The 22,866-nt window shown below is 42.9% G+C and overlaps 1 protein-coding gene across 1 annotated transcript in view; it reads left to right on the forward strand.

The window, feature by feature from the left end:
• macf1a (microtubule actin crosslinking factor 1a) overlaps positions 1 to 22,866 on the forward strand; it is a gene marked incomplete at its 3' end in the record, with an annotated part of 224,253 nt that overhangs the window by 89,619 nt on the left and 111,768 nt on the right. Inside the window, 4 exon segments of the mRNA XM_071521540.1 lie at positions 8,486 to 8,547; positions 16,967 to 17,056; positions 18,295 to 18,396; positions 20,635 to 20,712. Of these exon segments, the coding sequence (XP_071377641.1) occupies positions 8,486 to 8,547; positions 16,967 to 17,056; positions 18,295 to 18,396; positions 20,635 to 20,712 (332 nt within the window).

A 22,866-nucleotide genomic window follows, 5' to 3' on the forward strand; every position in this document is an offset into this window, starting at 1 on the left:
TCCCGAGTGACTAACCCATCATTCAGTTATGTAACGTTATGTTTATAATGCCATTTATACATCTACTCATTAGCTGTTATTGATAATGTTGATAATGCTAGTGTTGATGATAGAGGCTTGAATACTCTGAATTCTATTAATACCTTTAGTCTCTGTTAACACCCATCACTGGATAAATTGACAGAGCTTAATTTTAGATTAAATTATTCATTATAGGTAGATAGGGTATTTGTGGCCGCCGGTCAGGATATGTGGCTAATTGTATCTGAAGGCAGTGATTGGTTTGGAGTCACAGGGGGATAAATATCTGACACGACATAACAGGTGATCAATGAGGTCGATAGGGACTGAGAGGGCAGCGGAGGGAGTCAGGGAAGGGAGCAAGGACACAGTGTTTAAGTAAAGAGCCTCGAGGGAAATAATACAGCATTTTAAGAAGATTATTGAAGGAAACGAGTGAACAGCAAAGGGAACACAGACATTCGGATGGAGTTGATGGGAGCAGGGAAGGAAGCGAGGGAGCAGTGAAGGGAATAATGGAGAAGTGAAAGGAACAAGGAGACAAATTATCAAAAAAGTGCAATGTTCTGCTTCTAATGGTTTTGTTTTCAAATACGAAACGGTAGCTTTGCCAGTAGTTCACTTCATTCAGGTTCATAGAGTTTTAAGGTCAGCTGAGGGAGCAATGGATCAGGATACTGGAGGATACCGGACAGCTATGGTTGCCTCCCTGCTGTGCCATTTCCAGGGGCTGTGTGTGTACGTGCGTGTGTGTGTGTGTGTGTGTGTGTGTGTGTGTGTGTGTGCGTGTGTATCTGCATCCTTAAATGACCTTAGCCCATGTTAAACCTCTTAAATGTTGAAAGCCTATGTGAATTCCAATACAACTTAATGTAACTGATTAAAGCAGTGAAAATGTGTGTCTTTCAGATTGCATATCAATCTCTGTGTGTGTGTGTGTGTGTGTCTACAAGTGTAAGTGATTTTAAGTCCAAAGTTATGCAGGGCTTAACTCGATCATCAAACTTGAATACGATGCTTGCTTGCCTGTTTGATCTTGTCTCTAGGTTATCTGAGTATTAATGAGCTACTGGTGTGTGACGCAGCTGCTGTGTGTATGTGTGTGTGTGTGTGGCCATGTTGGAGCCTGTGTGTGACGCTGTTGTACAGGCCTTATTTTTAGCTTCCACAGGAAATGGGACATGTCACAGTGGTAGGCGAGGCAGGGCGGGGTGCTGCAGCTATGCATATGTGTGTGTGTGTGTGTGCGTGTGTGTGCGTGCATGCATGCACATTTGAGTTTGTGTAGCACTGTGTGTACATGGAGTGGTTACAGTTGACGCAACTTGTGAACCATGCTGGTTGACACTTTCTCCGACATCTCTAAGCCTTATTATTAAGATCTCCATACTGAGCTTAGAATACAGTGGTACAACTATCTGTCCAATTATTCTAGCAACTATTGATCATATCATGTTGAAAAATAAAACAGAAGAAAAGAAAGTTTTACAGATTATGCAGATAAATGTCTTATAACAATTTACATCAAAAGAAACAAAAAAATCAAGAATACAACTCGATTGGATAGCTGAAACAAAAACAAAACAAGGAAAACGGCATAAGAAAAACAACATATGTTAATAGCAAATCAGACTTTATGATTAAACACCAATGGATCAAAGTGAAAGCGAGTTGACTCAGCTCTGGTTCAGCGGCGTGACCCAGGACAGATGGCGTCTTTATGGGGGGGCAGTAATAAAATCCACACCACAACAACACTGACCTGGGAACACCTTTCATTTATTACCATGGACGTTGGACTGGTGCTGTTAATCTTTCAGCTAGATAGAGTTTATCTGCTTCTGTTATGAGTGTGATATTACTTTATGTCCCTGCAGAGGATTGTTTCACTTCTCCAAGGCCAACTCTGATGGTGTTTATTAGATAGGCCATGTGTATTGTATTGATGACTGAACTCATATAGCAACTCATATATAGTATTGATCATCAGGATTTCCTGTAATGTCCAGATGTTAGCTAACTAAGTTTAATTAAACCATCAGATTTCTCTCCTCTGTGGCCACAGGAGGCCAAACTGAATCTGATGCTAATGTGATGACAGAGCTAGTGGCTAACTGGGCTAACTGGACGGCTGGTTAGTCTGTATTTGGGAAGGATTAGCAACCCAGGAGAGAGAGAGAGCACAGTATGATACTGTCTAAACCCTGGCTGCACACATGCATAGTATCTGCACACAGTATAGAATAAATGTGAAGGTTTAGATATTTGAGATGCAATATAATTATGCAATTGCAGCAGGGAAACTGTAGGTAAACTGAAATCGTAGGTAAACTGAAAAAGAAACAAGCGACTTGTGCATCTGAAAATAACCTGATATAAAACCTAAAAAATCACATCCATTTTCAGGTTTTCTTTCATTTGCAAATTAAGGTTGAATAAGGATTGGTCTTGCTTTGTATTACAGACTTTTTAAATGCAAAGATCGTAGCTGAGAGAGAAAAATGGGAGAAGTGGAGAACAGAAAGCAAGATTGAAGAGAGGGAGGGAGGGAGCGATGGAGGCTGCTGCCAGCCTTGGACTGCCACCAGAGAACAATCCCTGGGAGCCAGGAGAGAAACTGAAACAGAAAGAGAAAGTGAAAAAGGGAAAGACGAGACAAGATGGACCACCATAGGCAGAGGGAAAAGAGGAGACTCGGAAACCTCCCTCCCACTTTAATGTTGATTGAATGAGACGGAGGGAGAGCCAGAGCAACGGAAGACAAGAAATAGAGAGGGAAGAGGAGATTAGAGTTGATAACAAGAGAGGGAGAGAGAGAGGAGGGAGTGAGGGATAAGCGTTGTGCGTGGTATTAGAGGCGTAAGCTCTGTCTGGTATTTTTAGTGTTGACGGCCCTTGGAGACGAAGAGAGAGAGAGAAGGAACGATTCACTCTGGAGGAACGGAGGAGAGAAAGAATCTGGAGGAAAGAAGGAGTGAACTGAAGGAAAGACAGGGGCAAGGACCAAAATGAAGGAGGGATGGAGATGAGTGACGCCGTTGGAGGAGGGCATAACTACCTGAGGAGCACGTCTGGAAACGGAGAGGGAGGGAGGGAGAAGAGGAGTGTGTGTGTGTGTGTGTCCGCCTGAGTTTGCTGTGACTGTGAGTGTGTGTGAGTCACTGTCTAGCCTGGCCAGGTGTGTTTGTATATCTGTGTGTATATATGTAAGTCCTGTATACACCTGCTCCAGCCAATCAGGTACTGCAGATTACAGAGCAGTCAGCCATTGCTTTGACAGTATCATTCTTGACTTCCTGACTCCTGGCCAGGTCACATGACTTCCTAGGGACTGTGATGTCACCGGTGGACATCCTCAGAGTCTGTAGCCGCTGCAGCTGATGCTGCTGCAGACTCATTGTTTTTCTCCCACACCATTGGTTCTCCCTTCTATTTTATTCAACCACGACAGCACAGAAATTATTTAACGTTGAGCTGCTGCTGTCTGAGCTATTTTGAGAGACAAGCGCTTTGAGCAAGTACAGAGGGAAGGCTGAGTCTGTGGGTGAGACAGAGAGAGAGAGAAATTTTTGAAAAATATGAGTTGAGGCTGTCAGAAAGCAGAGACGGACAGTGAAAGTGCAACTGTGTGTGTGTATGGTGCTTGGCAGTGTGCGTTCAAGACTGCTAGAAGCCTCTTGTTTTCTGATGACTGCTTATTGTGTCTGCCTGAGAAGCACAAGTCTGGAAAGAGGCCAGAAATCTGATCTGGGTTTTTCTACAATAGAGTGATATACACACTCGTCTTCTCCCATCTCCGTTATGCACACTCACATGCACACTCATTAATGAGAAGATGAACTGACTGTGCGTGGGTCTGCTTTCCTTTCTGTATTAAATTAGACAACGGCAACAGCAGGCCTTTCCTGATGAGAGTGAAGTCCATGTCTTCCGCCCACGTCACTCTCTCTCTCTCTCTTTCTCACTGTCTTCAGAAACGCTGAAGCTATACAGCGCACATAGCTAGGAGCAAAACTGCTTCAGGGCTGCTGACTCTTTTACAAAAGAAACCTGCGAAGTTTGTCTTCTTAAGGAAAGGAAATGTGAGAAAGGAACGCAGACCAAAGGCAAGGAAACAAAGGAAGAGATATCAAGGCGTCTGGCTTTTGTCAACTTGACAGAACAGAAGAGAGTGTGTGTGTTTGTGTAGTGTGGCAGAGCAAGCCGCACTTGCATGTTTGTGAATGTGCGCTCGTGTCAGTGGATGTGTGTGTTTTCGTGGCAAGTGAAGTGGACTCAGAAGAGCGGATGACATCATCACAAAGGGACGTGGCTGGGACTTGAAAACCAGTGTTTTTCAGACTTTTTGCTTACCTCTCTGTGGGATGTATTATGTAAACTCAATGCACTTCCTCTGTTCTGCTCTCTGATGCTAAAAGGGAAAAGAGCCTCAAACTGTCAACTGAAAATCTGCTTTTTACGTAACCTCTGCCTCAACAGTCCTTTCCAAGCTGTCCTCACGAATAAGAATTTCTCTTAAGTGACCTAAATAAAGGCTAAATAAGAAATAGTAAAAATAGCCCCAAGTCAGCAACGAGGGGACTTGCTTACCTGTGCAGAGAGAGAGAGAGAGAGAGGGAGAGACAGATTTAGAGAGAGAGAAAACAGGAGAAAGGAGATCAACAGAGCAAGCACCTCTGTAGCTCTGCAGAGCCACAGGCAGCTGCACTCTGAGTACAGGCTGTGTGTTGTGGTCTGGAAACAGAGGGAGAACGACAAAGAGAACAAGTGAGAGAGAGAGAGAGAGACGGAGAGTGCCACAGACTGGTGAGGCAGCAGAATAGAGGCGAGGGAGTAAACAGAGTGAGAGAGAGAGAGACAGGGAGGGAGGGAGGGAGGAAGGCAGTCCTTTTTGGTCTGAGGGGGAGGAGCCACCGGTGACTTTGACACACACGTGTGAGAGCAACTGCTACCGGGCAAGAGAGAGAGACACAGCGAGCTGGCCAAGAGAGAGGCTGAAATGGCAACCGCAGGGACCGAGGAGGGAGAGAGGGAACGGGTGAGCGACAGATAGATAAAAAGAGAGAGAAATAACCCAGCCTCTCTCCAGCCTGAGACTCTTAAAACTGGTTGTACCTGCCGGTGCTTTCCTGGAGGTTCACACCCACTCTGCAACTCCCGCTGTTGGATACGTGGAGGCAGTTGCTGCCACAGACTTCTTACTGCTATAATTATCTGACGTCTCCCTTGGATTATGAACCGTTAGTATCAAATGAAGGCCTGTTGAGAGCCAGAGAGAGAGAGAGAGAGGGGAAAAACGTAGAACGGTGGACAATGTGGCCGGATTACAGGAACGAATGTCATCTCAACGCTCACCTGTACTCGCTCATGTGCTGTGCAGGTCAGTGTCTGCTACAGCACACGTGTGTGTATGTGTGTGTTTATGTGCGAGTGTGTGTCCACATGCCCATAGAGTAGCTGTGCAGTGTTTGCCGACGTTGTTTACATGCTGCCAGTGTGCAGTTTGGCCCCAGTGGAAGCGCTGTCAGCACGTGTGCGAGTGTGTGTGAGTGTGTGTTTGAACAGTGGCGATTTGTGCACACGCTGGTGACAACAATTACACTTAATGTGGACTCTATCAATCAATGTGGGTTTCAAGTCAAAGGGCAGGTTGTGTGTGTGTGTGGTGTTGTATTTGTATAGCGTGAAGTCTGAACAATGCTTTCCTCTGTAGATGAATGAGCGCCTTTCCGTGGCTGTCACACATACACACACACACACACACACACACACACACACACACACACACACACACACACACAGAGAACAACTCTTCACTCGTCAGTGTTTCTCTCATCTAGTTTTTGGAATACATACTTGCGGTCACACATAATCATTTATTACCACATTTATTACCACACCTTAATGACGTGATAAGCTTGCAAAGGAACAGCGCTTTGATTTGGGTCCAGTGAGTTTAGTTGATGTGTGTGTGTGTGTGTGTGACCTAATTAGCCTACATGTCAAAGCATGTGTGTGTCCTCTGGGCTAACTCACTCGGCTTCCCAGGCAGGTTTGTGAAGCAAAGCATGTTACAGTGGTGAAACCATTTTGCAAGAGCATGTTGAAATATGTGTCTTAGCTTGGGGGCTCTCTGCCCTCTATGTAAACTCTTCTTAGTGAGTCACCATGTGCCCGTGTGTGTGCTGTGTGTGTGCTGTGTGTGTGCTGTGTGTGTGTGTGTGTGTGTGTGTGTGTATGTGTGTGTGTGTGTGTGTCCTATTTAGACCGAGCTTGAGTTTTACCTAGTTGAGGAATATTTACCTAAATCCTAACCTGAATTTCCTCAGCGCTGTCAGCGCTGTTTAGAAGCTCAAACAGCCTGTCAGTCATTGTGTGTACAAAGTGTGTGTGTGTGTGTGTGAGAGAGAGAGAGAGAGAGAGAGAGAGAGAGAGAGATGAAAAGATCTTCGAAGGAGGAAGTGAGATGGCCCATCTCTCTCCACATGGCTGCTCGCTGTCACAGCATCACCGTGGCAACCATGTAAACAACAAGCAGGAAGGGGAAGTACCTGCAGCAGGCTGTTTTCTGATTGGCTGGAGCTGAATCTGTTTGATAGACTGGAGGGAAAAAAATCCTGTTCTGTGTCAGTTTTGCATGTGTGTATTAGTCTTGATGATATGAGGAACAAAATTATTTTATCACACTTTTTGCTTTTAAATTCAACATCTTGACTATTTTCAACTACAGTGTATGTTCTAAATTATATGATGTTTCAATATTGCCAATATGCTATATTCTACCATTATTAATTACGGAAACTAGTCATGATATAAGGTTATGCACAATTAAGTGTGTAGTCCAAAAGATTGTTTCCTTTAAACAACCTTTCTAAACTAATTCCTTATATACATTTTTGTGTCTAACTGCCAACAAACAGGGATGAGATGGTAATTCAGATAAACATAATCATAATCAATTTTGGCTTTCTCTCATTTTTGTTTTAGTCAATAAAGGTGCATTTGTATATCTGCTGCAAACATTTTTTTTTGCTGAATTATATACATTGCACATGTTTTGCATTTGCATTCCTCTTGTTTTGGGGTAAAGGTGTTCGAGGCCAGTAGTGGAAAATATAACGTCACTGGAAAGGATGTTTTACCGCATGTCTAGCAGGAAGTCAGATATTTAAGAGAATGGCGGGAAGGGAAAAGGAGAGAGCGTCTGTGTTTTCTCCCAGACAGACTGATATGAGGAGAGAGAGGAGCTGGAGAGGAAGAGAGGCTCCATGGATGTGGAGGAGGAGGAGGTGGTGAGGGGGCAGATAACACAGTCGTGTCCCAGCATCAGGCTCTATTCCTGGCCTGGCTGCCTCACTCCGCTGGCCTGTGGATGACGCAGCACTGGAGCTCTGCCTGGCTGCAGCTCCCACTTCAGTTATAGACAGTAGAAACAGACAGAAACTGAGAAAGAGGTAGACCTTTGGATAGTAGAACCTGAACAGAACAAGGAGCGAGTCTTATAGAGAGTCGAAACAGACATGAATAAATAAGGCAGCTAGAAGAAGATGGAAACTAGACTTTTGTGGAGGCCTTACTGTACCTTCCTTCACTAATGCTGAAAATACTGTTGTTGACTAGGCTGCAGAGAATAAAGAAATAAAGATGAGATGAAAAGAGCGTTTGAGCTTTAGCTGTTGGTACAATTTCATTAAAGTTAAATACACAGTAAAAATGTATTATCACAAAATGCGTCCACTGTGCCTTTTCAAGACTACAGATATAGAGGTTTTCTTGTGTGCAGGGCCTTGACTTGTTGTTGTCCATGAACTAGAAGAACATTCCTAGTGTCTTAGCAGGACTTCTGTCTTCACATCAGCTCTCAAACTGCTTTACGTCACTGCTGAATAAGCTGAGAAAAACATCTATTGAACAGAGCTTATTTCTTACTGGTGAGAAGACTGAGTCATCTTAGAGATGCTGTTGTGCCTTTGTTGGTGTGTGTGTGTGTGTTGTGTGCACATGTATGAGTGGTACACATTTGTGTTTGCTTGTGTGTTAGAGCATCCTTTATTGAGTTGTGTAGTGGAAGTGTATGTTAACAAAGAGGGGTTAGGGGGAGTAATCCAATACAAGCTTGTGGCTGGCACTCAGTCATTGAGTGTGTGTGTGTGTGTGTGTGTGTGAGGGAGAGAACAGCAACACCACACACACCCTGGGATTTGTTTAGCCCACTGCTTTGCTGGATTTGTGTGTGTGTGAGTTAGTGTGCATGCCTGCATGTGGTATCTGTGTACAGTATATGAGTGTGAGAGTTAGTTTGTGTGTGTGTGTGTATGTGTGTCTGGGAGGCGAGGTCATATAAATAATACAGTGGAATAATCATGCTGCCTGCACCGACCATGCTGGATTTGGATTATGTAATTAACCTCTGTTTCCCTCTCTCTCTCTCTCTCTCTCTCTCTCTCTCTCTCTGTTTCTTCAGATGAGCGAGACAGGGTGCAGAAGAAAACCTTCACAAAATGGGTCAACAAGCATCTCATCAAGGTACGGCACTGCTTCTAAGTTAGATTGGTTTTCACTGTCCCTTTTCTGGCCATGTGGACATGCTTGCTCGGGGATGTTGGGTTTGTTTTATATGCATCACCACAGGTTTGCTTTTGATGTTTGCTGTGTGTCATCTTCTCTCTCATCGTCAGTACAAGTAGAGATTAAAAATTAAACTTGAATTGTGCCCAAAGTGCCCAAAACCGCATGATTTATTATCTAATTTGTAGTAGGTGATAGGTATAAGTGTAGTAGGTGTTTATTACCCAGGTACTCTGTCAATTTACTGATATACAGTATCACAGCTTATACAGGTAAATCTTAGATAACATTTCTTAGAGATGATGAAAGCAGAATAATAGCTTCATAAAAAACTGTTTGAGGTTATCCTGCTAACTTGAATGGGACTCATGCTCTTTGTTGCATGTCTTCCCTTCTCTCCCCCTGCTGGCCAGTAAGTCTACCAATAAAGCAGAACTAAGAAATCAACCAATAGGGGGGAAAAAAAAACATTTTCTACTCATCTGCATCGTCATCCTCTGCCTCAGTGAGCTGACAGTGGGATTAATTTGTCCGACTCTCAGGAGGGTACACAGTATATTAGCCTGTGCACATACTGCTGTCAGTGAAATGAGAACTTCTATTCGTACAGGTAGCTCTTAACACCGGTGAAAGCAGAATAATAGCGTTATAAGGCATCCTGGCACTACTGACCCCCCTCTCTCTTCTATCTTTCCTGTCTCTTTCCATAAAAAATATACATATTTTAAGAAAAACACTTACATTTTCTTCTGGTCTGTGGCTTAGTGAGCTGACAGTGTGGTTTCATCATTCGGAGCAGATGTCCTCTGTAATGACCAGCGTTAATGTGGCCCTTCCTTGGCGGCAGGCTACACAGATACACTGATAGATTAGCATCTGTCTGGATTGTCCCGCTGTCTTGCTTTATTACTGCAAGTAATGGATCTAATGTTACAGCGTGTTGAAACACTCCCCTCTGTCTGGCTGCGCTGACACTTCGTCATGTTTGGCAAGGAAAGCAAAGGAATTAATAAACTCAATACTTAATGAATATTTAATGAAGGATGTGAATTCTGAAATGTTCACTGCATGGGAATATTGAATTATTGATCAGCAGACTTTCTTATGCTGTCTAGCCGGGCTGCCGAACTCGATTGGCACATTCGGAAGCGTCGATACAGGAACGACTGAGCGAATTAAGACTGAATGAGTAGCTGCGTGAAGCCTTGGTTCAAAAATACAGTTCCTCAAATCACCTCAAAACACTGCGTGCCAAGTACAACATTTGAAGCAGTGTGTGATGTAGACTGTTTTTCTTTTAGATAATACTGAAAGTAAAACATGAAGCATTGCCCTTTGACCCCACTGTTTGTCTCTAGGTTGTAGACAACTGCTTATGCTGCCTGTATGTACACACACACACACACACACACACACTGTGAGTGAGGAAGAGAATGCAGGGTATTTATGTCACATGACCCCCGGCATGGAGCGTCTGTCTGACCCCATAACTCTGGAGCAACTGTTGGCCGGTCCGCTAATGTAACTCTATAGCGGATGGCACTGGCAAAAACCCAACCACTCACTGTGGATTTAGGTCAGAGACAGAGAGAGAGAGAGAGAGAGAGAGAGAGAAGAGATTTTTTCAGTATTTCATATTTTTTGGAAATACGCTTTCCGGCTTTTTTTGTGTTGCCGATCACATCAGACAGAGATTAAAAGATGAGAGAGATGCTTTGACTTTAACTTTTGATGTTCTTTACTGAAACATTTCACAATAAAAAAACATGATAAAGTGAGTAAAAACGCCTTAAAAGCCAGCAGACTTTGCACTGAAAACACACTGAAACACACCAAAAGAGAGACGAATAGAAAAAGAAGCTCATGTTTGTCTTAACATGTTGGTGTCAGACAGGAGAACCATTGGTAATGTTAAAAAAAGAAGAAAAATAAGCATGACCAACACGGTTTGAGAATGCAGAATTTATGTTTACATACATTGGTTGATTGATAATTGATAATTGTCTGATTTACTAATTTGATGACATCTATTGTATGTTTATTGTTACTGCCACATGCTGAAGTTTGGTTGCTGACATTTGTATTTGTTGACTTTGATTTGGCAGTAAATACTTTTGTATTTCATGCCAATAAAGCACCTTTGAAATGAAAAAAAAAAAAAATGTGAATTGAAAGAGAGAGAAATAGGAAAAAGAGAGGCAAGTGGCATAGTGCACCATGGATAACTCTCTCTCACTCTCTCACTCTTTCTCTTCTTAATCAACTACGCACACACACACACACACACACACACCAAGGTTATTATCGTTAACAAAAACTAACGAAATAACGAAAACTAGGTGTGAAAAAACATTTTCGTTAACTGAAATAAAAATAAAAAACGAGGCTTTACAAAAAAACGATAACTAACTGAAACTGTATTGTGTGTTTACAAAACTAACTAAAATAAACTAAAATTATAGAGAAAATGTCTTCAGTTTTCGTCTTTGTCAATTTATTTCATACATAAGCCTAGTATTTTAGGTGAATATGAAATCTATCTTCCAATTTTTTAGCTGTGCCAGTTTCAGTCCACGCCCCTCGCCTGGCATCATAGCGGCAAAAGTCGGGAGAAAGCGGCAGAGTCCCATTTGGGATTACTTTGAATATGACTGTGTCTCAGATAAAATCAAGTGCCTTGCAGTGGAAGGTGATAAAACATGTGGAACATTTCTCAAGGGGAAAAATCCCACGAATCTAAAAGTCCATTTGAAAAGCTTGCACAAGAAGGCTAACCTAGCATACCTTGACAAGGTAAGGGAGAACGCCCAGCCCCCCTCCCCCGAAACAGAAGCTAACCCCTGGCCAGGCAGCATGATGGAGCACGAGACAACCGTAGGCTAGAAAACACTAATGCAGTGCTTCCACCGGCGACCCGATAGCTGCTGGTTAGTAAATACGCAGGAACACCACAAGCGGGAGGAAGCATTGGTGCACATGTTTATTGAGACTGGGATGCCTACACAACTGTGTGAGTCGATTGCCTTCAAAAAGTTCAACACTTCACTCGAACCAAAATTCAAAACACCCGGAGCTGCAAGAGTCAATAGCCTTATTGGGGCTAAGATGGATACGGCAAAGCAGAAATCGAAAGAGATCATAAGGGAGGCGTTGTTGTCTTTTGTGGATGGTTGTTCATCTGTCCTAAGTGAATACATTTTTTAAAATGGTATGATGTTTTGTTGAGTTTTTATTACACAATACTTTTTCTGACCTTTTTGCATCTCGCCCCTGACAAATACCCCATATTACAAAAAAAGACTAAAACTAAGCATTTTCAAAAAATAAAAACTAAACTAGCAAACCTGCTTTAAAAACTAATTAAAACTAAACTGAAATTGAAAACAAAAAGTCAAAACGAAATAAAAACAAAAACTAATGAAAAATGCAAAACTATAATAACCTTGACACACACACACACACCACCAGCCATAACATTAGCCCAACGGTCAGCTCGAGTCAGGGAGTTATATTTATTGACAAGTACGCTGACCTTTTCCGTTGCAGCGAGATAGAGAGAGGGTGCGAGGAAGGAGGGAAGGTGAGAAAGAGGCTGGAATGGAAAGAGATGGAGAGGCGAGGATGACAGGAAAAGAAGGATGGCTTCAAACGAGGGAGGGGGGAGACGAGAAAATACTGTCTGTAAACTGTCACATATTTTAAAATATCCACTGCTGTTAGATGAAAACGTGTTAATAAAGAACTAATCTTTCACTGGGAGGAATAATGTCACAACACTGCGTACTTTTAATAGAGAACAGGGTGGAATAGCTTCGTCCTGTACATTATCTGTTGACTCTTAACCAGTACTGTTGATTCTTCAAGCCTCCGCCCTGTCAGCAGGGATCTAGAGAGACAAACAGACAGAGAAAACAGAGCTGAGGCTAAAGAGAGAGCGAGAGAGGAAAAGGAGAGACAGACAGGAAGACAGCAGAACTGAAGAGAGACAGAAAGACGGGAGACAGACAGAGGAGATAAAGAGAAAGAAAACGAGACAGTAAGACAGGTGCTGTGTGTCTTCAGCTTCCTACTCAGTGACATCATCACTCCCTGCTCCCTGTTTGCTTTGTGTGTGTGCGTGAGTGTGTGTTTATATGTGTGTGTCTCATTGCTGGTATGGGTTTTGCTACCTAGGTGTGCAGGTGGTTTACTTAAGCAGGTGTGTATGTGTGTGTGTGTGCAGTACGAGCACACGCCAGTATAAACACTGCCCTTCATGCTAACCACAGCTTGAATCCACTTACTGGTATGCAGTGACACACTTTGACCCAGCAGAGTGTTGACACAGCAAGGACGGGACAAAGCCGGTAGCTGTGGATTAAGAGGTCAGGTTAAGACGAGGGAAACACACCAGGACCTCTGGACAGTTATTTTCACTTAGAAGAAGAAGAACTATTAACCTTAGCTCAGTAGGCTAACAAGATGTTTAACCAGCCGTTCTATTAATCCCACACACAATCTGTCTTCTTTGTGTGTTTTTTATCTATTATGTGAAAGCAAATAGCACTCAAAACAGCTTAGACCTAGAAAACAACTGAGCTCCATTGAACATTGACTTCCATAATATATCACACTCACAATCTAGTAGGCAGTCAAGCACAGACACTGTACATGAGCATTGTTTGCTTTTTGGTAAAGAAGTTCTTTGATCAACTTGGCGTGCAATGACAAGACTGGTAGCCGTTTCACCTCAGTGTCTGTTCATTAAGTGCTAACCCTGCGGTGCTTTTAAAATTGATGCTAAGGTCGCTCCTAGCAGCCATTAAACACACACCATATGCTAAAATGTTAGTGAACTAGATTAATGCAGGACACAGAGGAGAAACTGCTGCCAGTCATTTTTGTCTAAGAGCATATTTGCCAAATATTCTGTGTACTTATTTAAGGTGTCAGCCTATGCAGTCAGACCTGGGTCCGACTGTAGTTTCAAATCATTTCTAGCGTTTGTTTTAATCTGTACCAGATGGGTGGAGTTTACCACATTGGGGAAATTCACATCATATGAAGTAATTTGTTGATCACAGAGATACAGTACATCTTAATTTGACATTCAAATAACTTTCCTATGATTGTGTAAACTTTCTGTCACTCATTGTGTCGTCCTAGGTGGCAGACCCCACCCACATGGTACCTTATTAAGATAACAATCTATTGAAGATTGTTCCTGTTTGACCCAGATCTGTATGCAGCATATGAGAGGAGCGTTGTTACCCAGGTGCTGTCAGCGTGTCTGCTGTCCTGTAATGTTAGCAGTAGTATGGGAGTCTGTTTTAGTGCCAAAGGCATCTGACAGCTGCTGTCACCACAGATCAGACACAGTTGGCTCTCTGAGGGACATCTCTGAACACACACACACACACACACACACACACACACACACACACACACACACATATATAAAAAACATCCTGTTCATGAAATGACATCGCAGAACAACAATGTGCAGATCCATCTGTGTCTTGCAGAGTGATTGTAAACTCAGTGACACGTCCTACGACTGAACTCATATTGGAGTTGTTTTAACAGACACAGTAGACACACACTAGCGTCTACTGTAGACCTAGTTTTTAATGTGTTGTGTCTTAGAGTGAGACTCCTTTTTATTTGTAAGCTTTCAACAACATTAAGCTGCAGACCTGGGTCAAATCATATTTTCCAATAATATTTCTGGTTTGTTCTGGCCTACTTTAGTCACCCAAGGGTGGGGTTTGTCACAAAGGGCAGCACAGTGAGTGCCAGATATGTTTGGACAATCACAGGAAAGTAAACAAAAGTGAATAATTGCAACTTGTCTGTGATTGACAACTTAGCTGACACTGATGTGGTAATCCCCACCCATCTGGAAGGTCAAGTAGCTTCAAACAAAGACAAGGAATAAATTTGTACTCTTTTAAACAAAGTATCTACCTCCATCTCACCCTGGGACCCAACTCTCTGCAGTCATTGTTACTATAAGTTGCACTAAGTACTTCTACTGAAATAAGTATGACAGAATGCCCTGTTAACATCATTAGCACATCATAAACAATAGCATGTGTTAGCAGAAGGTATGCTAAGTGATTATGATAAGGCTCTGTACTCTGTTAGCCTAATAAGAATCACTGAGGCCAGACCAATTATTACAGACAAAACAGCACTGATGTGTCATAGTCTGTAGCAACTGTTGTGTCTGAATTAATTAGTGGAAATGAATGGAAACCAGTAGAATAGGAAGACAAGTTTTTTTCTGTGAAATTCACAGGATGGTTTTCCAGTAAGCTGACAATATTCAAGTAAGGGACACACAGGATGCACACATTCATGCTTGCTTGAAGCCACACACACACACACACACGCACACACACACACACACACACACACACACACACACACACACACATTGCCTCATTTCCAGTCAGTGTTGGATACACCAAATCTTCCTGTCATCCAATTAACACTTGTTCTATCAGCTCACCTCTTTCTGAGCTCATCCTTTTCTGATGACACTCCATCAAGAGATAGAGGGATGGAAGGAGGGATAGAAGGGTGAGAGTGTGAGACAGATGAGTGAGGAAGAGGAAAATACACAGCAGAAGTAAGAAAGGGGAATATTAAAGAGGAATGAACAAAGGCCTATTAACTTTTTGGCTGAGCGGTAAAGCCCGAACTAGTCATCATTTTCAGTGGAAAAGCCAACTCTAACCTTAACCTCACTAGAGGCCTTATGCTTAATCCTAACCTTAAGCAGAGGCAAAGTAATAACTTTTGGGAGCATCTATTTTCAGAGATGTAAATGAAAGAACCTCAGTGTCCCAGCTTATTGTCGTGACTTTGTTGCCCTCTTCTGGTAGAATCTGGTAGTGCGGTTTATTGTCGTCCGGCCAGGACTGCAGCAAAACTTTGTCACTGCAGGTACAGCGTGAAGTAAAGGGAACTTTAGTGAACTCTATGTGACGCAGATAGAAATTTAATCCTGGTTGTCCAGGTGGGTCTGCAGACTGTGGTGCATACAGCGTTTTTGCAGCATTTGGGGTTTTAATCCGTGACCTCCCTCTCTGTTCTGTCTTTTCTGTTAGTTTCCACTCTTTACTATCTAATATAGCAAAAATACCTTTTAAAATATTGTTTTTTTTTAAAGAAAGGCTTATCCTTCAACTTCACTTGATGTTGCAGTGCCGCTGTGCAGCCATTTTATGATGGCTGATATGCATCCTTCTTTGTACACATTTGGTTTAATTCCTCTGGGAATGCAAACTGGCCCATGGGAAAACAACCAGACAAAAGAAGAGCTACCAACACTCAAAATTAAAGATACCTGATTCAGTTCTTCATAACTCTTACTTGTTAGGTGCTGCTATTTACTCACATCACGTGCCGTTGAATACTTTTGTCTAAAATGCATAATAGAACAGGCAAGGAATAAAGATTTCAGTTATCATCTTGCATATAAAATCATAATCTCTAATAAATATATGGAGTTAATTCCATTTTATGCGATTTTTATGCAATTTTACATTTAAATTGAAATTCCACTGGTCCACATACCAAACAGGGAAAACACCATGGGATGCATTCAAAATAAATAAGTAACTAAGTAGATGAATACATAAGCAAATAAGAGATAGAGTGCATATATTTTTAATCAGTGTCACATCCTGTTTTTTCCGTCTGTTGATCCCGCTCTCCTGTTCTTTACTTACTTGTCCCGGCTCTGTTGTTCCGTTGTTCCCCCTCTGTCTTCAGCCTGAAACAGTCATTGGTAGTCTGCCTGTCTGTCCGTCTCAGTGAGTTTGGAGAAAAGAAACAAAACAAGCGCTGATGGTGATGACATGGGGCTCGGACGGGCTGCTGAGTCACCATGTCAACCGTCGCCACCGGTGACAACCCTCCTCTTACCCGTTGCCGAGGCGATGACACGGCAACAGAGACACGAGGGCCACAGCTGGTGCTTCGACTCTGTCGCCAGGGCAACCGCTGTCAGCTGTACGGCGATCAGCCTGGCAGATGTCAACAGTGTTGAGTCAACAGGGGGATCATTTTGATTTGAGTGTGTTATTAACTTTCTTTGTTTCTCTCTCTCGCTCTCTGTCTCCTCTATTGGCTCTATCTCACTCTACCCCTTCCCCTCTTTTTCCTCCCCTCCTTCCTCTTCCCCCCATTCGCCCTCCCTTTCTGTTTCCTCCTCTCTTTCTCTCCACATCCCTCCTCTCTCACCTTACCACATCCTTCCATATTCTCCTCCTTCTCCTTCCCTTCCTTCCTTCATTCCTCCCTCCCTCCTTCCCTTTCCCTCCTTCCTTCTCCCCATTCCCTCCACCTCTCTCTACTTCTCTCTCTTTCCTTCCTCTGTTTTTCCCAGGTGAGGAAGCACATTACAGACCTGTATGAAGATCTGAGAGATGGACACAACCTCATCTCCCTGCTGGAAGTCCTCTCTGGAGTCACCCTGGTACGGACGATACACTCCAGTACACACACACACACACACACACACACACACAGTACATATACATAACTGTATGTCCACACCTGCACAAACACAATAATTTCACACATAATTATTGCTCAAATGCTCCCTGTCACATGTACACACTAATATTTCCCCTCACAGTCAGATTCAACATGCCCCTCCTCTACTCCACCTCAGTGCACTGTCACACACACGCACACACCCATCATGCATGGTACACTGCATCATACCCCTGAGAATGTCACACACGCACACACACACACACACACACACACACACAGACACTCCCTTCAAAAATACCATTAGCATTAGTTACACAGGCAAAACTCACTCATAGTTTTGCATGAACAACTTAGCAGCAACTTGAAAGTTTTAGGCGTTCAGTTGACACTCTCATCCACAGTGGCTAACAATGAGATGAATAATCTTAAATTAATATATCAACAACATTATAGGCAGCCAATAATAGTTATAATAGTAATAATAGCCAATAGTAGTAAGGAGAGCAATGGTTAGAGTCCCAGCTGCTGGACAATATTCCTGTGACTGCAGAATGATGATGTAAGAGTCTTTTTCCTAATGCTGAGAGACAGACAGGCCGCAGTGTGACGCAGGCCGGTTCAGTGGCAGACAGGTAGACTAACACACACTGACTGCTGACTGTGGCCTGCTTAGGTACACACACACACACACACACTGCTCCTTTCTGACAGTCACCTCTATGAACCCTCAGCTATAAACCGTTACTCTGCCACCGATGTCACTGAAGACTGAAGTCTGTGTGTGTGTGTGTGTGTGTGTGTGTGTGTGTTTGAGCTACAGTACAGACAGAGAGGAAATGTGTGTGAGGAAATGTGTGTTTCAAGGAAGAGGAGCCACTCGTACGCTTGTACCTCTGAACTTGATTTACAGTATTTGGCTGTTTAACTTTGATTTGCAGTTACTGTACTTTTGCCCCTTTTTCATTTGGTCCTACCTTCCCTCTTTCTTTCTCTCTCTTTCTCTCTCTCTGTCTGTCTGTCTGTCTCTCTGTCTCTCTCTCTCTCTCTTTCTCTCTATGTCTCTCCCTCATTCTCTCTCTCTCAATCTTTGCATCCTTCCCCTGCTCTTTACATCTACCAATTCTCATTCTATATCTCTTCTTCTCCTCTTCCTGTTGCTCTCTGTCTCTTCCAACTCCCCCTCCCTCCCCCATTCCCCTCCTTCTGTTACCGTAGCAACTCAAGAGCGGCCCTACGCTGAAAAAGGCGTGCGTCTCGCGGGCCCCCCCTCTCATCTTGCTCGGAGGGGAGGATGAGGAGGAGGAAGGAGCTCAGGGAGTACGTTTGACCCCCACCTCCCCACCCCCCGCCCCTCCCTCCACTCACTCTGTCACTTCTGACCTCTGACCCCTAAACTTTACCCTTTATCCTGTAGGTTGAGCCTTGAGACTGCATGAGAGTGCTGTGCCACTGACTTCAACAAGGCACCATACAGTATATCATGCTATATTGCTATTTGACACTATATATACATCGCTGCAGTCGGGTGAAAACAATAAATCAGACGCTCTCAACTCCAAACCTTTCAGCTGCTGACTTGAACGCGTTTGTTTTCTTGCTGCTGTGCAATTTAAAAGTAATTAAAGAAGTCATCAAAAGCATGTCATTTGTCAGGTGAAAACTGCATAACTCCTAATTTTCATGTTTTACCTTCAATTGAAGGATCACACAGTCTTCTATGGGTTGAGGAAATTCTACAACCCTTCGGTTCATGAAACCATTTCGAAACCAGTTGGATAAACTCAGAAAATGCATGGTGGTCAAGCTAAAAACAATGCTGAAAAGTTATATTTTGGAGATATGAGGTTTTCACCGGTCGACAGCGTTTTAATACTATATTGCATGTACAGTACTGTATTGCACACAATATTATAGTGTATATCAAGTTTTAAGCGATTTGGGCTGGATTTGTCATTTTTGAGATATAATTTTTTGCTTATATAACTACTGTAGTTTAATAAAAAAAAAAATCAAAAAATGTGTTTTGTTCCAGCAGCATCAAGTATACCAAGGATAAAATTAGCTACAAAAAAAACAAAATGAAAAATTTAATATGCCACTTTTGGCATATTTCCTGTATGCAAAACACACGGCCACCAAATTTGACATGCTGCATTAATAGCTGGTAATTTACTGTTTTACATGAAAAAAATCAGAGATATGCAAATGTGCACATCTTTGTGAAATATTAACTAATTTGGATATCTTAATAACAAAAGATAAATGCCATAACACAAAAAGTCTTTGTATTTGTGTCCACATTAAACACGTAAAAAGATGAAAAGATTTTTTCTCCTACTCACCTGACTTTCCTTGCATTATTCATTAGAATCATTAACACTTTTATTTGCCAAGTACAACGGCTGCATTGGGAATTAGTCTCTTGCTTAACTGGTGCTGACACATTACAAGACGATACACAGTGTAACACTGACACACCAGGTGCAGGACGAAATGTAACAGCATGTTCTGAACACACTACAAGTTTACATTCAGTGTTGTACAGCATGTTATAAAAGGACATTATACACTGTTAGTTTTTGTCACATACACATCTGTCTGTAATTCACCAGCAGTGAGTTAAGTTTTGATTTTCATGATTGTTTTTTGTTTGTGGCAAGACCCCTGAATATTCCTCTAGTTGGAAATGTGAAGACAGCAGAGTTACTCACTTCTCTGTCACACACACACACACACACACACACACATACAGACACACACACACCTGTTTCTCTGCTGCATGCTGCTCTCCCTCCTCCCCCTGTCTTCTCCTCAGTCTTCTCCTCTCCTCTCTCTCCTCTCTCGGTTGAGACTGATCGCTTTACAGCCGACTGGAGCTCCAGTGTTGCAGTGTGACTGTGATGACTAAACCTGACCTGACCTTCCCTTCCCCACAGTGTGAACACACACATCTGCATCCTGCACTTAACTCTAGTACTCTTGGCAGCAAGTGTGTGTATGTAATGTAGATCTCTCTCTCTCTCTCTCTCTCTCTCTCTCTCTCTCTCTCTCTCTCTCTCTCTCTCACTATCTTTTGTTTCTCTCTCTTTCTCTCTTTTAAACTGTATCTCTGTCTGTCTGTGTGTGTGTGTGTGTGTGTGTGTGTGTGTGTTTTGAGATAGATAGATGGATGACACACAAATGTTTGTGAAATACCCAGGATGTGTGTATGATGAAGACAGCGATCAAGACATTTGTCTGACATGAAGTGTGTGCATTACTCATCGTAAAACAGCATGGTTTGAGTTTGGTTTGCAGAATGTTTCCGCCTGATCTTGTTGTTCCGCAGTTACGGCATGTCTTTAACAGCTCCTGTTGAAGACAGCGCCCCCCAAAGGATAATGCCATGTTACTGCAACTGCGCTGGTTTTTGACCTCACTGCACTGTGGATTGAGATCTGCCGTTTTTGCACACACACTGCTGCTTTCTGTGTTGGTCTCACTGAAAACCACTGAGTTTAAACTAATTTGTTGACCCTCCTAATTTTTTTTTTTGCTCTCTTCTCTGTTTTCCAGCCCAGAGAAAAGGGGCGAATGAGGTTTCATCGACTACAGAATGTCCAAATAGCCCTGGACTTCCTGAAACAAAGACAGGTATGCACACATGCACACACGCACACGCACACGCACACGCACACGCACACACACACACACACACACACACACACACACACACGTCCCTGCAACTCGACTCCTTTATCAGAACGTAGACATACGTAACACATACTGCACTGTTCAGAATGGTATACACAGCAAACAATATGAGCGATAAGGACAAAACCGCTGTGAATCTGAGCCTCAGTGCCCTACAGTGGTGAGTCCAGAATGACTCATGGTTTGTCTAGTCATCCACAATGGGTGGCTGGGTCAAACTTGGGTTAAATAGTTCCTGCAGATAATTCTTAATGTCTATTTTAACCTTCACAGAGTACCAGACTGGTTGACTGTTAGAGGAGATGTCAGTCACAGAAATGTAGGCTAAGGGTGCGATCACACCTACTTGTTTGTTTTCTTTGGTTCCATCCATAGAGGAAAAGGTTACTTTGTTGCTTTTTCTTGTATTTGGTGTGTTTATGTTCACACTGCCCATTTACAAGGGAACAAGGACTTGCAAACAAAAGTCACATATGGACTCAAAAGTAACTTGTTCATTGGACAGAGTTTTTGGTTAATCTGTCATCCTGCCAGGTTAGAGATTTTGGCAGCATAGAGTCAAAACAAATCTGATTCCAGTTCCTGTAACTTTAGCTAGACATGATGGACTTGTCTCTTCTTCTCTGGTGTTCATATCAGGTAAGAACACATGAAGAAATAGCTGAATATGAGCATCAGTCCAGACTGCGGTTTGCCCACAGTTCCTTTTGTTATGCCAGGCTTTCCAAGCAAGAGGAACTGCTGGATATCAGATGTCAGTATCCACCTCCTTATACCCATAAACCCTTGAGGTTGTTTCCTGCAGTTGGTTCAGATTCCATTCCCACAAACCACACCGCAGTTCTTTTGTTAGAGGACTGAACATGCTTGGTGTGAACGTTCCCTCAGTTGACTTTCAAATACTCTCCTGTGATTGTCTAAACTTTCTGGCGCTCACTGATTAGTCCTATGTGGCTAAACCTGCCCAGTTTGCAAACACGTAGGCTAAAACAAACCGAGTAATACTAATACTAATACTGTATACAGTAATACTGCAAATACTATTGGAGCCGGGCCTGGGCAGCTTTCTTGTCCCAGATGACGTGTTGGTGCAGTGGAGAGCTGCGTCGCATGCAGTATCCTACCACTCCTTCATCTGCCTCACTGTACCACACACTCCACTGCATCTGGTTATCATGAGGACAGAGCCTCCTAAAGCGCTCTTGATGCATCCTGTATCTGCAGTAAAGGGATTCATCATACCGCATGTACTGACTGCATCTGTCAGTACATGCCTCTCCCTCTCTTGCATACACTGCATCTCCCCTCTTTCCTTTCTCTTAAACTGAATCTCTCTCTATTACCCCCCCTCTCTCTTGCTCTCTTAAGATGCATCTCTCCTTTCTTACAAATTAGTCTCTCCTCTCTCTAACTTAAACTGCTTCTCCTCTTTCTCTCTCAAGCTGCACCTCTCTCTCCTCTCTCGCTTAAAATGCCCCTCCATCTCTCCATTCCCCCTCTTTCTTAAACTGCATCTCTCTCCCCTCTCTCGCACTTAAAATGCCCCTCCATCTCTCCATTCCCCCCTCTTTCTTAAACTGCATCTCTCTCCTCTCTTGTCATGTTCTCAGGAGATAGCAGTGGTGGAGGACTGACCTTTCTCTCTCTCTTTCTCCTCTCTTGAGTCTCACTGTGGGTCTAATTATACAGTATGGGTGGCTGGGTTTAGCTAGAGACACTACATTATACAAGCTCTCAGAGAACCTCTTACACATCCTCAGCATAAATACATAAAATTCTGTTTTTTCTCATCATCAGTCCAATAGTTTGGAATTAAGGCAGTGATACACAGGGCAACTTTTTAGGTGAAACATTGTTGCTTTAATTACAGAGGACCATCTCGTTGCCATGAAGCATTTAGTTGTGTGCTAATGCTTATCTACTAGTATGTAAACTAAATACTTCTTTGGTATTTTTCAGAGGAATTCTATGGTGAGCTTGGTGTCAGTATGTCATGCTACTTTTACAGCAATACTGTTTGGCGAAGCTGCTTTACATCTTTAACTCCTGGTCTAGCTTGGATAGATCTCCCAGGTTGACACGCAGCAGATTTCC

The sequence above is a fragment of the Centroberyx affinis genome, unplaced genomic scaffold, assembly GCF_046629955.1.
Source record: "Centroberyx affinis isolate AG114_WGS23_722 - 3 ecotype Tasmania unplaced genomic scaffold, CSIRO-AGI_Caff_v1 ptg000895l_1, whole genome shotgun sequence".
Taxonomy (NCBI): Eukaryota; Metazoa; Chordata; class Actinopteri; order Beryciformes; family Berycidae; genus Centroberyx; species Centroberyx affinis.